At 38.1% G+C, this 14,825-nt stretch overlaps 1 protein-coding gene across 6 annotated transcripts in view; it reads left to right on the top strand.

Moving 5' to 3' along the window:
- The window catches only part of nrxn2a (neurexin 2a), a 362,195-nt gene that overhangs the window by 183,866 nt on the left and 163,504 nt on the right, over positions 1 to 14,825 (top strand). For all 6 annotated transcript variants that reach the window (XM_079586617.1, XM_079586622.1, XM_079586619.1 and 3 more), the window contains 2 exons: positions 298 to 471; positions 1,820 to 1,942. In XM_079586617.1, the coding sequence (XP_079442743.1) occupies positions 298 to 471; positions 1,820 to 1,942 (297 nt within the window). The remainder of the gene's footprint in view (positions 1 to 297; positions 472 to 1,819; positions 1,943 to 14,825) is intronic.

The following is a 14,825-nucleotide window of genomic DNA, read 5'->3' on the forward strand; positions in this document are numbered from 1 at the left end:
GGTTCATTGGTATTAGCCTTCATCAGCAGGGAATTAGTTGAAAAGAGAACCACACATATTCAGCTCATCATAGAGTACCACAGGATTACCCCACCTCATGAAGCTCTAACATGATGAAAAATTCAAATGCAACACCATCATCCTTGATTCCTGCCTTATTTAAAAGACAGACATCCAGCCCCAGTTGGAATGTTCCGATTTAATCATCTGATTTTGAGGGAAAAAATGTAGCTTAATGGACTTTAACATGGTGATGTGCGTTGATAACTGTGTGTGTTTACTCTGTGTGTCGTATAGGAGAGCTGTACATTGGAGGTGTGGGGAAGAGCATGTACAACAGTTTGCCCAAGCTTATAGCATCGCGGGATGGCTACCAGGGCTGCCTGGCCTCAGTAGACCTGAATGGCAGACTCCCTGACCTGATCGCAGATGCTCTGCACCGTGTGGGCCAAGTGGAGCGAGGCTGTGAAGGTTAGTATACCGCTGCTCTGATCATAACAACATATGACACTTCACTAAAAATACATCTGTTTTATCTATTTTATAGCATCAGGGTGCACCTTATTTCAATTTTCTTACACACCTTACCCTCGTTTTTTACGTTTACTGTAAATCTGAAATGGTAAAATAATCTAAAAATTACTTTCATTGTTTTTTCTTTGTTTTTACATTGGATTATTATGGTGTGTGTGAATATTTCACACTATTACTATTTTTGCTGTATTTTGGATAAAATAATTACAGCCTTGATGAGAAAACAAGATTTTTTAATTTTTTTAACTGATCTAGAACATTTGAACGGTTGCGTAAATCCCGTAGCAGATTCAGGCAGGTGGAGCTGGGGGAGGTGGAGGTGGATGACTAGCCTACGGCAAACACTGAAGCAGACTATTTAAATGTTGGGAAAGCAATCTCATTGGCTGAAGGATCAGCAGAGGCCAGTCAGCTTGTGCCATGCAGAAATTATATGATTGCCTGCAGATTCTATGTAAAGGACCTATTAGTATATGTATGCATGTATGTATATATGTACAGTATGTATGTATGTATGTGTATACTGTGTGTGTGTGTGTGTGTGTGTGTGTGTGTGTGTGTGTGTGTGTGTGTGTGTTGTCAATCGATTAAACTAAATTATTTCTGTGATTAATTGCAATTAAAAACACGTTTTTATACGTTTTTGATTTTATAATGTAATCATTTCACAGTAGATGTAGAAACAGCATAAAGACAGTATATTTTAAATACTTCTGTATTGAATGAATGAAGGCCAGTATCACTGATACTAATACAGCTACTGATGTCTCGATGAAAATTATTTCCCCCCCAATTTTAAACATTAATTATAGCCATTCAACACATTGTAAGCTATACATTTTTTTTTTTAAACATTAGGCTTCAGAAATATAACAACCTTTATTTTAAGCAAACTTCAAACAATCCTCACATAAACCCACAATAAATGTCATATTTACCTGTGAAGTTATCAAACAGTCTGCACTGCGTAAATTATAAATTGAATCTAGATTAATCCCTATTAACGCTACAAAAGTTATTTAGTCAAGAGTAGTGAGTCATTTTCTCTGTTACCTTCGTTCTTTGATGAACTTTAATGACAGACAGTATTAGTGGCTATCAATTTGAAGTCTATTTTAATGGGTATCAGTTGACAAATACAGTGCCAAGTTGTCCACACATTTTCCCGTTGCTGTCATCATGATGATGATAGTGAACATTGTGAGTTCGGAAACCTGTGTCACCGTAGAATCTGTGATCGTCTGTGTGATTATAACCACCGATTCCCATTTCCTGTTTGTTTCAGCCGGCCCCGGCACAACCTGCACGGAGGACTCCTGCTCCAATCAAGGAGTGTGTCTGCAGCAGTGGGAGGGGTTTACCTGCGACTGCACTATGACGACATACGGTGGTCCCCTCTGCAGTGACCGTGAGTACCGTTTTGCTCTTTTGTAGGGATTAAACGGCTTCATTAAAGAAGCTTGTTTGGCCACATTAATAAGCCGTTGAAGGCTTCTCCTTTGATAATCTCCGAGCTAAGTGTTTGAAGTACTAAACGATGGTGCGCCGCAATGCAGTCTTTTTAATGTGCAGATAAGGCAGAACACTCTAATTAGTGAGGGCCACAAGATAATGTTCATAAAGAGCTAGTAATGGTTCAAGTGACCCCTGAACTGAAGGCTGGGAGATATGCAATTTCGGTTGCATCTTAAATGTTTAATTACACCAAAGCTTGGAGGTGGAACTGTGGGTTTTTAATGTCTGTGATGCTGTACTTGCAATAAAAAATCCGACTGTGCTTTGCCTTCAAACAGACACTGGCATCGCTCACAAGGCAGATTGTGTTTTTCTTTAATAACATCCCCATATCTTTAACAATAATGCTCTGGAGAACGGCCTAATGAGCTAAATGAAGATAAATAGGGTGAGCTGCTATGAATATATCTATTTAAAAAAAGAGTGTTGCATGGTTTTAAACAACATCTTCATTAAACACCTGGAGAGATTTAAATAAGCTGTTTATTGTAGTTAAATACAATAGTACAATATAAAATAAGCAAGGAGTCATTGATGACGGGCCGTTGTATTTGTATTGAATTATATTATACTATATTATAAATACACAATTAAATCATGAATATTTATTGAAGTTACATTTTCTCAATTCGCCCACCATTGACTGGTGTGGCAAGCTAATTCATCGGAAATGAAGCTAATAATTTACAGATTTCTTATCTCTAGAATCAGTGTGAATAAGGCATCAAATGTTTGTATTGCTTATGTATCAGTACAATAATGAAAAGTGACCAGTATACAAGCAGCATGTGTAAACATTTGCTAAATTTATTATGCATGAACTATAGCGGCGTGGAGTTTGTCGATGCAGCAGATCCGAGAGTACAAAACAACTTCTGCACCGCTAACTCAATTAACACTTCAGACAATTATTTCACAGCACCGCATACCTGCAACACCGTAAAACATCTCAATCTCCATTATCAAAGTGATAATGATCTTTTATCGACATAGGAGGCAATGTCACAGAGGCATAGTGAAGTCTGTTCTACATTCATACACTAGCAGAGAAAGACTCATAAACATGCTCAATCATATTATTTAAAAAACAAACAAACAAACATATAAGCATCTATCAGAAAAGAAAGAGGAGGATTTTGGAGCACTTTAATGTTGGATTAGGTGATTCGAATGTGATTTAGTCAATCAGTTAATACTCGATTCACCTATAGGCATAATTACTGTACATAAACACAAATATTATTTTTTGAAAAGTGGTTTAAACTGACAAATACACAAGACAAGTCCTGATTTAAACAGTCTACAAAATCATTCATGTTCTTCATTTCTTGTCATCAGATTGGATATCCGTAGATGAATTTTCATTGAAGTGTTGGTGCTTTTTGGTGCATTGACAGAGGATTTGAATTAACTAAGCTTCTTTTATAGCTAAAGCAGCAGTAGCACACCTGTTCATCCTCATCCGCATGAAAGACTATGGAGCAGGCTGCAGGTGTGGAAAAAAACATACAATCCTTCAAAAGTCATTTTCACGCGATCAACACAAAATCCGGTGGGCAGCCACAGAGAGCTGGAGCAGCTTCACTAATGCATGACTCATTCTCTTCCTCAAATAGTGTGACAAAGGCAGTCAGTCATCTTTTTAGCCTGTCCTCTACCACACACACGCACACACACACACACACATACATTTTTTTTTCCAGACAGCAGACATATGGGGAGAATAATTTTGGTTGACCTCGGTAATTAGAGTAGATTATTTAGGAATATCATTAGCACAAATTACGCCTGCTGCCTGTGTGACATCTCGCACATTTTCAACGACTTCCGCGCGCTTTTATTAGCACTCTTGCTTTTAGTAACAAGAAACGTGAGAGCCGCAGACAGTCATCTGATCCTTCCCAGACTGTTTCTACATACAGTACGCATCGAATGTCACACAAATCCCTCCGGAATATCCCGGGTTGTATTGCATGTGTCCTGTGTTGTAGAACAGCGTATTCAAGTGGCTGGATCTGTGTTTCATACTTTTGATTTCCTGTGAACGGTCACATCCATCACCCGAGGTCTAATTAAATGGCTTGTAATGTGTTACCCGTCCTGAGCCCTGTCCAAGGACACAGCACATGTTTCTGAGTCTTAAGGGATTGCTCTTTCCTACTTCTTTTGTTCATTCAGGATTCACTTCATCCCTCTGTACCTTACATCCAGACCCTCCAGCGGTGACCATTAAATTAAATAGATGCTGCACTTTCATGTCTGCTGTTTTGCCTCGCAGCCTTGGACTCTACTCTCACCTTTCTCTGCAAGCATCTGCTCAGCCAACCCTAGATTTTACATAGACTTTGCTGTCGTGCCCTGCACATAAAATGGGCTACCTTTCCTTGCAGAGGTAATTGTTCTTGCTGGGCAAAACTTTAAACAAAGCTCTTTCTTCTTAATGGTTCACTAAGTATTTCTAAGGTTTTACACATAAAGAAAACTAGTGACGTGTTTAAAAGTACTTATACTATGAGACGGTTGTGCTGTTTCATATTTTTATGGAAAATGTGATACATTTTTCTTCTCAGGATTCTTTGAAGCATAGCAAGTTAGATAAGTTAATTAATTCAATGTTTTACATTTAAATGTCTTTACTGTCACTTCGATCAATTGAATGCATCCTTGCTAAGTTTTCTCATTTCTTTTACAAAAACTATTTCTGACCCTAATCTTGTGAACATTAGTGTACATTGAAATATTACTCAGTATATGTTTAGTAAAATATATGTATTCAGTATAGTTAGTATAAATCTAATATATAGATATATATATAGTCAGCAGGTTCATACAATGGTTTCCCTTTTTTTTATTGGTAATTTGTCTGAGTGCTGTATTGTTACATGAAGCAGAAAAATTAACAGTTCTTGGTGTCACCATACAAATGAATCCTTCATGGTGACATTTTCTGAAGGCCAATAGGATACCAGGGTCAATTGATCCATATAACTCTCAGATTCCTGGTGGAAGGTTCCTTGTATCGAATATAGGTTTTTACCAATTGGACGTGCTCCAGTAGAGAACAGGATATGGAATTGACATATATGGGTCACCAAATATATGGGTCAGGGACCTGACCTGGGAAGTAAAATCCAATAAGCATGTCAGCAGTGTTTCAAGAAGATGATTGACATGACCTATTTCTCTTGTTTAATGTTGAATATGGTTTCTGACCTGTGCTATGTTCATGCCGTGTAAGTATTTTTGCCAAATATTTTGAGCTGCTTATACCTGTGAATATACTGTATGTTGAGCTGCAGGACTCGAGCTGATATGTCTTTAACCAGAGAGCTGATCTTAGGTGTCATGAGTTTTACATTGACATCTGGAAACAGAGCCATCTCACTAGGTATTGAGTGAGTGGAATGAATTCAGATTGCTTTCAAAGAAGCCTCTTTAAGCAGGAAAGTGAATGACAACACACACAAAAAAATAAACAGTAAAAAAAAAAAGAAAAGTATATAAAATGTCTGGGTGACCTGGTTCATTAAATCCTCCACATTTCTCTCTACATCAACATCAGTATTCAGAGTTGCCATCAATCATGAAAAAAATGTGATCATTAAGCCTGACTGTTTATTTTGTATCACCGGGTTTGTTTAAAGGTCTTTTTTCTGCATGGCTTTAATGCACATTAAGATCTATCAACAGAATGTGTGGCAAAATTCTGGATATTAAAATAAATCAAAATAATATTTACTGCATTTTCACAAGTCAGCAGTTGAAATTCCTTTGAAGTAGAATTTTTTCAGTGATATCACAGTGAGGAAATTTTCACACCGGTAATTAAACTTGCGAAGTTGCGACAACACCATTATTACTAATAACACCTGGGATGGGTGATGCGTGCTGTTGCTTTTCACTTTTGAATTTGCCATCACACATACATGCATCGTAGAGCGGCTTTCAGTATGCGGGTATTCTTTAATAATGTTTAATAAAAATGTTGTTTAATTTAGTTTAATGCATACAATATGTTCTTATGTAAATATATTTTGTTCTAATGTAACGAGTAAAAATCTCATGGTTTACTACTGTAGGTTTTACATAATTCTTTGGTTCTTTTGTAGTGTAAGTTTGGTCAAATGTAATCAAAAATAGTACGACGGCTCGTCCGTTTGGGGAAGAGCGCGCGCACTCAGCGGAGCAGGTGAAAGTATAAACGAGGCTTTAGTCTACATTATCTCCTGCCCCTATTTCCCGTCTCTGTGCAACCCATTCTTCCACTGGTGTCCAGACTTTAACAGCCACTGGCAACCACTCCCTCAATGTGACATCGTGGCAGGACCCAAGGTGCTGGCTGCCGGTCCGACTCCTGATCGCTTCATTAGAGAGCAAACAAAGCGTGAATGTCTTGTAATTGTATAGCAGGTCCTGCCAAGCCTAAAAAAAAGCAGAGACACCATATAATAAGATATTTAGAGGAGATTGAAAGGTCACCCCCTGTCCAGAAGCAGGAAGGGATGGAGTAATTGGAGGGGAGAAATGTCAACACGAAGGAAACCGAGGAAGATTCGTAATCAGCAGCCTACATCTCGCGCTTCCACAATCCTTTAGACAACCAGACTGAGACGTCACCCTGTTCTTGCTGCCGCTTTGGAGGATGTCACTCAGTCGCTGACATGGGAGAGTAGACTCTGACAGAATTAGGACAAATTTAAGGCGGGTTTCCAACAGTTCATTGCGACTCATTCTTCTGCTTTTAGTTTGCTGGCATTGATTGAGATGCACACGCTGCAGGAAAGATGGAATTGAACCTGCACGTTCAGTTCATCCTGGTAGGAAGTCTGCACACATCCTCGAATTTAGCCATATACGGATACTTGTTTAATCGCAGTAACCATCTTAAAGTACTTTCCACCATCAGTTCGAGCTGCTCTTAACACTGTGAGCAACAATTTCAGTTGCATTTTGACTTGAGCATGGAATACGATTTCAATCGATAAAAGGTAAAAGTTCCCAGACAAGCAACAAGGTACATTGACATTGTACAATGTACCTTGTTGCTTGTCTGAACCTTTACTTTTCTGTGTGTGATCGTCCTCTCGAAAAATGAAAAATCTATCCAATGTTTACTACAGTATCACGCCTATTGTGTCCTTGAGGTAACGTCCATTCTAGTCCGAAGTAGCCGCAAAGCGCTGCAATTTGCTGCAACGAGAACAATTTGGCCCTATTGTGGAAAACAGTCTTTAGTAACTAACCTCACACAATCTAGTTTAACCAGCTGTAAATTGCATAATTGTTATTCTTTTTGGTGCAAAGACAACATTTCTCTGCAGTTTAGGATCATTAGGGGATTGTGCAGTTGATGTTGCGCTATTACTGCCTGTGCAAGTCATTTCCTTTACAAGAGATGTTGTGTACGATTTCTGTTGATCTTGGCAGCAGTAACTCATCAAATGATGGAAAAAGGTGATATAAGTGAATATCCACACAAGCCATTTAGTGAGCCGTCTTTCAGAATGTCTGATTTTCTGAAGGAGGTTTGGCTTGAGTACAACATTAGCTGTGCGGCAGAGAGTTCAGAGGTAGTAATGGAGCGTTGTGGTAGGCTGATTTTTTTTTTTCTAATTCCAATATCAATGTCTATACTGATCTGAGTCTGTCTGTCTGTCTGTCGTCTGTCTGTCTTTTTATATTTATATCTATCTATCTGTCTATTTCTGTCCGTCTTGTCTGTCCAATCTATCTATATCTTTTTACAGTTTGTAAACTAACACAATTTTGCAAACTAGGCTGGTTTTATCAAAACACGTAACACAATTTACAAAACCACACCCCCAAACTGCAAAATATGGTGCAAAATACCTCATATATCCTGCAAAATAAAGCACTGCAACCAAAACTACATATAGCATTATCAAAATCAAACTTTTGCACGAAATTCTTCATTCATATTATCAGATGTTTGTCTAACCAACTACACACTGTTGGGCATAATGAAAAGCACTCTCATCTTTAGTATGCTTTGCCATAATACTAAAATAGTTCAAATTGTAGAAAATTCTTCAGATTGTTCACATGCACAGAAATATTTGCAGATACACACACACGCTGTTGAAAGCAAGGTTTTTTTTTTTCACCAAACAAGTCAGCGCAACATATGCAAAGCAGATATATGTACATTAGGCTGAACAAAAATATGCAAAAAATAAAATAAAATTAACTGAAAAAGAAAATTGCAGAAAATATATATAGAAAAAAAATAGGCAAGAAAATTAATAAAGTGGTCTTTTCATAGTGCCTACATCCTTATTGAAGTGTTAACAATTAAGCATTGAGGTGTTTGGCCAGGTTGCACATGTATTTGCCAATTAGCTCATGTAGTGTCATTTTGAATGGCTTTTATAAACATGACTATGTCAGATTGTTGTCTTATGCAGAGAACTGTGTTCAGTGCATTTTTAAAAAGTGCCATTTTTCTACTGCAAAATGTAAAGCAGAAAATGTGTTTAGACTTTTGGAGACTTGAGAAAAGGTTTTGCTCTCTGTGTGTCAGTTTAAATAATTGTGCTGTGCATGTCATTTTAGTGTGTTAGCAAATGGAAAAAACTGTAATCTTGACAGGTCTGCTTTGTTAGTGTAACAGATGTAATTGTGACATAATCAAAACAGGAAATAACAAAACATCTCTATATTATCATTAATCCCTGTTTGTTTTGGTTTGCTGTGAAACCCTGTTCTGAAGGTTCATGTGTAAATTCCTATATTTAACACAAGCACTCCCGCCTCGCCAATTATCAGATACGCCTTCTGCATTTGCCATGGCCTTTAGTGACCTTTCGGCGACCTGTCATGAGGGTAAGTTGTCTGATGTAGGGAGATATTAATTTCTCCCTCATTAAATCACACAGACTAGAATATTCCGGAGGCACAACGCAGCTTTTGGGAATTTAGACTGTTGCATGTTCAATTATGTTGCTTCTCTGTGCAAAATGTGCTGTGGATGGTTGCCAGGGAGTTGCTATACAGTTGAGTGAATTTATCACATTGCTGTGCGGGTCTGGTTGGTTTCTTACTGGCCCAAGTCGACTGAGCCTGTTACCGAGTCTCTACAGGGCTTTTCTGGGTTATGTCTATTTCGACCCTGGGCTAAGGACGCTTTCAACCTTCAAAGCAATTTTTCACATTTGTAATTTAAGAAAAGGTTTTGCACCACGTCTAACCCTGGGTTTTAAAAATTGGTTCCCGAGCAACAGTGTTTACTGCATTAAATATTCATATGCTTTGTACAGAGACTTTCATGCGCTGTGTTTGGTTTCAGCAGCCTGAGAGAAAAATGAAAATGTTGGTGGCGGGAAAACACTTTAACTGTTAGGTCTCTCCTTCAGTGCATGTTTCATCCTCCTCCTGGTGACAATTGCAAGTCCGATAACTGTGAAATGTTGAAATGCTTCCCTCAATACTGGTAGATGCTGTAACTAAAACCATCTGAATCCAAAAAGCTTCTCTCTCCATTGACGGCTTTTCAAAAATGTTTGTGTATTGTGATGAAATAATGTTTTTTGAAAGCAACATACAAGTCACAAATATTTCATTACATTACAGTAGATGTGTTTAGAGGGCTCTTAAGGCGAGACACTACAGTTGAATAGGGTACAACTTTTATCTAGCGGATATCACCATGAAACTTTCCCAGGTGATTACCTACATTAAGATGAGAAAAAAAAAATTATTACAAGTTTTCTGTAATTTAATGTTTAAATATGCAAATTAGGCTATATCTAATTAAATATGCGCTAATTTGCATAAATATATAAAAAACTAAATCTGAGTATCGGATAAAGCCAGGTTAAAAATAATTTTTTCATTGTGTTAGCATATTAGATGGGGGAAAAAATCTTGAGGGATTTATGGATATCTACTTTTGTTATCCTGTAAATCAGAATATACTGTCAATAGCCTTAAATTGATTTTCGCCATGTTTTTTGGAATAAAATGTTATATAAATCAGGCTACGAATAATATATTGACAAATCCCTCTGTAAATGTCTTCATAATATAACTAGGTACAAGACTGGAAGGTTTGGTGTATATAGGTGCTACTGAAGTGGAGATTTCGACTTGGAGTATGAGAGAAAAGTCATTTTGAGAAAACGGGCTTTAAAGATTTATCATCAGCCAATGAGATTGCGCATTCAGCCCTTTTACTTTCACGATTGGTTGCTAATAAAACGGAAATGACCATATTTGGATCCGACAGCATTGCACAGGAGAGAGAGCGCTTTCTAGCAGTATGTGATGACAGGGTGCAGACAGCGGCTGCGGAGCAGCGGGATGATTTAGAACGCCAATTTTTGTTGAATTTAGGAGAAATCTACAGACGCAAACAGACAAAGTGTAGTAAAATAAAGACCTAAATGTGTATTTCGTACACGTGTAAGTCTGAAAGAAGACATGTTATTTAAGACAAATATCCCAAAATCTCAAAATTGACCAGTGAAAAAAACAACAACGATGTTTCTGCCTGCCGTGTCTTGGCTTAAATGCATTAAATGGACTGTTTCCATGTTGACATCAATTGAGCAGTTGTCATTCAGATGAATGCGAATGTTAACGGATATCCTTTCTCAAGGTGTTAGCTCCTAAATAACCATTCAGTGCTGGAAAAAAGCCACGCAAAGCCAACAGAAAAGTGTGCAGCGGTATCAATCTTAGGTGTCTTCAGTTTTCAGCCATTGAATAGTTTGCTACTGCACAGGTCACCACATGAGAAGAGGTGATGAACAGGCATCGGTCATAAACCGGCTTTCACACTTTTTTTTCATGTGGTCTTCTGCACTTTTGCAGTTTTTCTTCACCCTTGCACTCCCATTTTTTAACTCTTTTTCTCTTGGTCTCTTCTTTCAGCAACTCTCTTATTCAGCCCGTAGCCATATTTGTTCAGCGCTGGCACACCGGATAAATCAACTTCCACAGGCAAAACACTGTATGAGCTTGTGCTAGATTTTTTTTCTTACATATTAGTCCTCCCCTGCTGCTCAGTTTGGAGGTGTTAGAGCACCATACATGGCTCATTCGTAGAATTACATGCACAATTTGTCATGAATTCACAGTAAGGACTTTCATTCGCCTTCATGATTGAAACTTGTTAGCGGTAACAGTCTCCTTCTAAGGGAGTGAATGCATTCATTTCTCGCTCTCTTTATTCTGATATGCACACTAATGTGGTGCATGTCGTGTTTTTATATTCTGTCCCTTGGCTAGAGTGTTTACTTTCTCATTAGCAATCGTGTGTGTGTGTGTGTGTGTGTGTGTGTGTGTGTGTGTGTGTGTGTGTGTGTGTGTGTGTGTGTGTGTGTGTGTGTGTGTGTGTGTGTGTGTGTGTGTGTGTGTGTGTGTGTGTTGAGCTGGCTCAATCAAGAGAGGAGAAATTCATTAAAAAATATGTTGTAGGTCACTGCAGTGTTTGTAGTTTTCACGTTAGACTTTTGCTTTCCTACATTGTGCTGCTAGGCCTCAACAAAGACTGTTATATCATATATAAGTGTCAATTTTAATCAGTATTGCATGCAAATAATCATTTTCCATTTTTTGTTTTTAAGTCAATTTAATGTTAATATTACAATTATATAAAAATTAACGCCCCTAAAAACTGATAATATATTAACTTTTGCTTCTATCATTTCATTAAACTGTTAATGTAACTTTATGACTGTATGTAAATTTACCAGGATTTCTGCCTAAATTGGTAATTAATTTTTACCCAATCTAGATGCCGTGGCATGACCTGTTTCTTGCTAATGAAGAAAAGACAAAAATAAAACGTACACTACCGTTCAAAAGTTAAATGACTTGTTAAATACCATTAAGAGATCATGTGTGATCATGTTTTCAGGCAATTTACCTGTATGAGAAGTTATTAAAAGATTCTGTTAGTAACATTACCATTAAATCACCGGTATAATGCTGTATGTGACCAAAGAACAGGATCACTGGTTTGAGCACGCGTGAGGTCAGAAAGCGCTGACGTAAGAAGTATGCTTTGGGCCAATCATAAAGGTCTGCCTGAGCGGTTACAGTAAGCTCCGCTGCTTTTAATTGTTTTTCTATGTAAGCGTGCTATCTAAGCGTGCTAAGCATTTAGCTGTGTCTTGGGCTCAAAAACCTTCCGTTTCCATTCATCAGCACTGTGGCTCTGCAGTTATTGCATTCTATTGTAACTGCAATACTATTAATAACTATTATGTGTCATGTTTTTAAGAGTAAACCGTGTTCTGTGCGATCATCCCCTACGGCTGTCACTCAGAAGTAATACAAAAAGTGCAGTCAAATTGATCACATAGTGAAACTAAAGCGCTTCTCCTCATCAAGGTGGATTAAAGAAAAAAACGTCTCAGCATTTAAAGGTAATTTCCGATAATTGACATCACAGAGTTTACCAGTATTTTGGTACTGATGTGTGAATGGTAGCTTACCGGTAAATGGACAGAACGGCGTTGCTTGTGTTTCCAGCACATTTTGTGTATTTAATGGAAAAGTCGTTCTGGTCATTTTACTGTAATTTACCTGGATTACTATGTTGAAACCAGTTGTGCTGTTTAATATTTTTGTGGAAACCATGAGACATTTTTTTCAGGATTCTTTGATGAATGGAATGTTCAAAAATAATTCATTCGAAATGGATCATCAATATTCACTGTCACTTTCTTACAAATTTTGCTAACCTCAAAATGTAACCTTGAATGGCAGTGTATTTACTTTGTGATTGTTTTTTTGTTTTTTTTTTGAAGTCCTGTCTTTGTCACCTATAACCATGACATTGGCCAGTCAGCCTCCAATGTCATCTGGTGAGCAGCAGTTCTAGAATGTGCTGCTCTGCTGGCTACGCATCATTTCCTCCTACAAAAAACATGATAATGAGGTACACGCGTGCCCGCTCTCGCATACACCTAACGACCCACTCCCTGTGCGAGTCACATTGACTACAGTGCTGCTGATGGCACCAAGTCAAACCTTTGAAAATGTGATAAAGCCTCCAAAACGGCACGTCAGCACAGCAGCGGATGCGTAGCGTCTGATGTTTGCCAAAGGGCTTTTATAGTGAGCACATGTTTACAGCCCAAGAGCAAGAGGATTGTTCTGATTTCATGGAATGCTTTACTCTTCCTTGCCCATGTTTTTAGAAAAATATATATGTTTTAGTGAACATTTATTCCTGGAATGACATGAGGGTGAGTACAATTGTCATTTTTAGCTAAAGTATAGTTTTAGTCAGAATTGTCACTCCCTCTTTCCACTCTGGCATATTCAAGCCCCCTAATTCAGTTCTTTCTCTTCCCCTGTGTATGAATTTTCCCGCAGGCTGTGTGAGAGAAAAAGAGACAGCTTGCACGCGCCTCTCACCTGGAGAAGTTCATTTGCTGTAAAGCAGATGCTTTATTGGTGTGAAAAAAACGCAGGTTGTGTGCAGACACTCGAAACGGCTATAAAACTTGTTCTCTGGCTTTCGTTCACTCTTATCTCCGCCCTCTGAAGTAGAGGCGAGCATAAACACGTCATCCGTTCTCTTTCTATTAAATGTCACTATCATTAATAGCTATTGAAGGCCCCCCTCCTCCTTCAGGTCCCACCTCACCCCTCATGTAAAGGGTAAATTGTTCACTAAATATTGAGATTAATATACTTCCCGTGTGGCCTTGTATGCTGTTCCGCTATTGGAAATACAACTAATAAACTACTTCTGTCAATAAACTTCGCTGTGCCAACAGATAGGTTACAGTTTTTCTCAGGAACAAAGAGATTCTCTCTTAAAGGGACAGTTCGCCCTACTCTGATGTTGTTTAAATCCTGTTTGACTTCTGTGTGACACAAAAGGGGATGTTTAGCTAAATGTTAATGCTGCTCTTTTCTGTACAATAAAAAGTAATGGTGATCGAGGACTGTCAATCCAAGCCTGCTGAATCCATAGCTGTTTGTGAGAAATTTAAGGGGGTGGTAGTACCAAAAAAATGCAAATGATGTCATCATTCACTCACCCTCATGTCATTTCAGACCTTTTTTACTTTCCTTATTCCTTGAATTTCCATGAAATTCAATGGGGTCCACTGTTGTTTTGGACAAAAACAGTGGAAATATTCTTCAAAATATCCTCTTTTGTTTTCCACAGGTCTGGCTCAGAATAATCTCAGACAGTTTCTTTGTGGCCCGGTTTCACAGACAGGGCTTAGACTAAGCCAGGATTAGGTCTTAGTTCAGTTAGGACATTTAAGTAGATTTTATGAACATGCCTTAGAAAAAAAAGCATTACTGGTGCATCTTGAGACAAAACAATGGCAGTGACATATTTTAAGATATGTTTGTGCAAGTTGCTTTCAGTTAAAAAACAGCTCAAACATGCATTTTAGTCTGGGACTAAGCTGAAGCCTTGTCTGTGAAACTAGGAGAAAGAGTAATCCGCTTGATTCCTGGGAATTTCTTATTGTCTTAAAAGATGTTTGCATTTGCGTGTTCTCTAAAGATAATGCATTGCAATTTATTACATTTGGAAGCAAGTCAGCCTCTTGTGTCTGCGATGTTTGTGAAAGTTATTAATAAAATGTGGTTTACCTTAGTAACGTTGCGTCCCTTCGACTGTCAGAATATTGTAACGTATGATTCCTGAGCTGCCTTTAGGAGCTGCTGCTATTCCACGTTTGCATTGTGAAGGAACTGTTAAATTGTAACAATTGGACATGTTGTGATGAGCCAAAAAAAGTCATTTAGTAGTGAATTAAAAGAGGAGAATGAAAGGG

Source organism: Phoxinus phoxinus (genome assembly GCF_949152265.1).
Source record: "Phoxinus phoxinus genome assembly, chromosome: 17".
Lineage (NCBI taxonomy): Eukaryota > Metazoa > Chordata > Actinopteri > Cypriniformes > Leuciscidae > Phoxinus > Phoxinus phoxinus.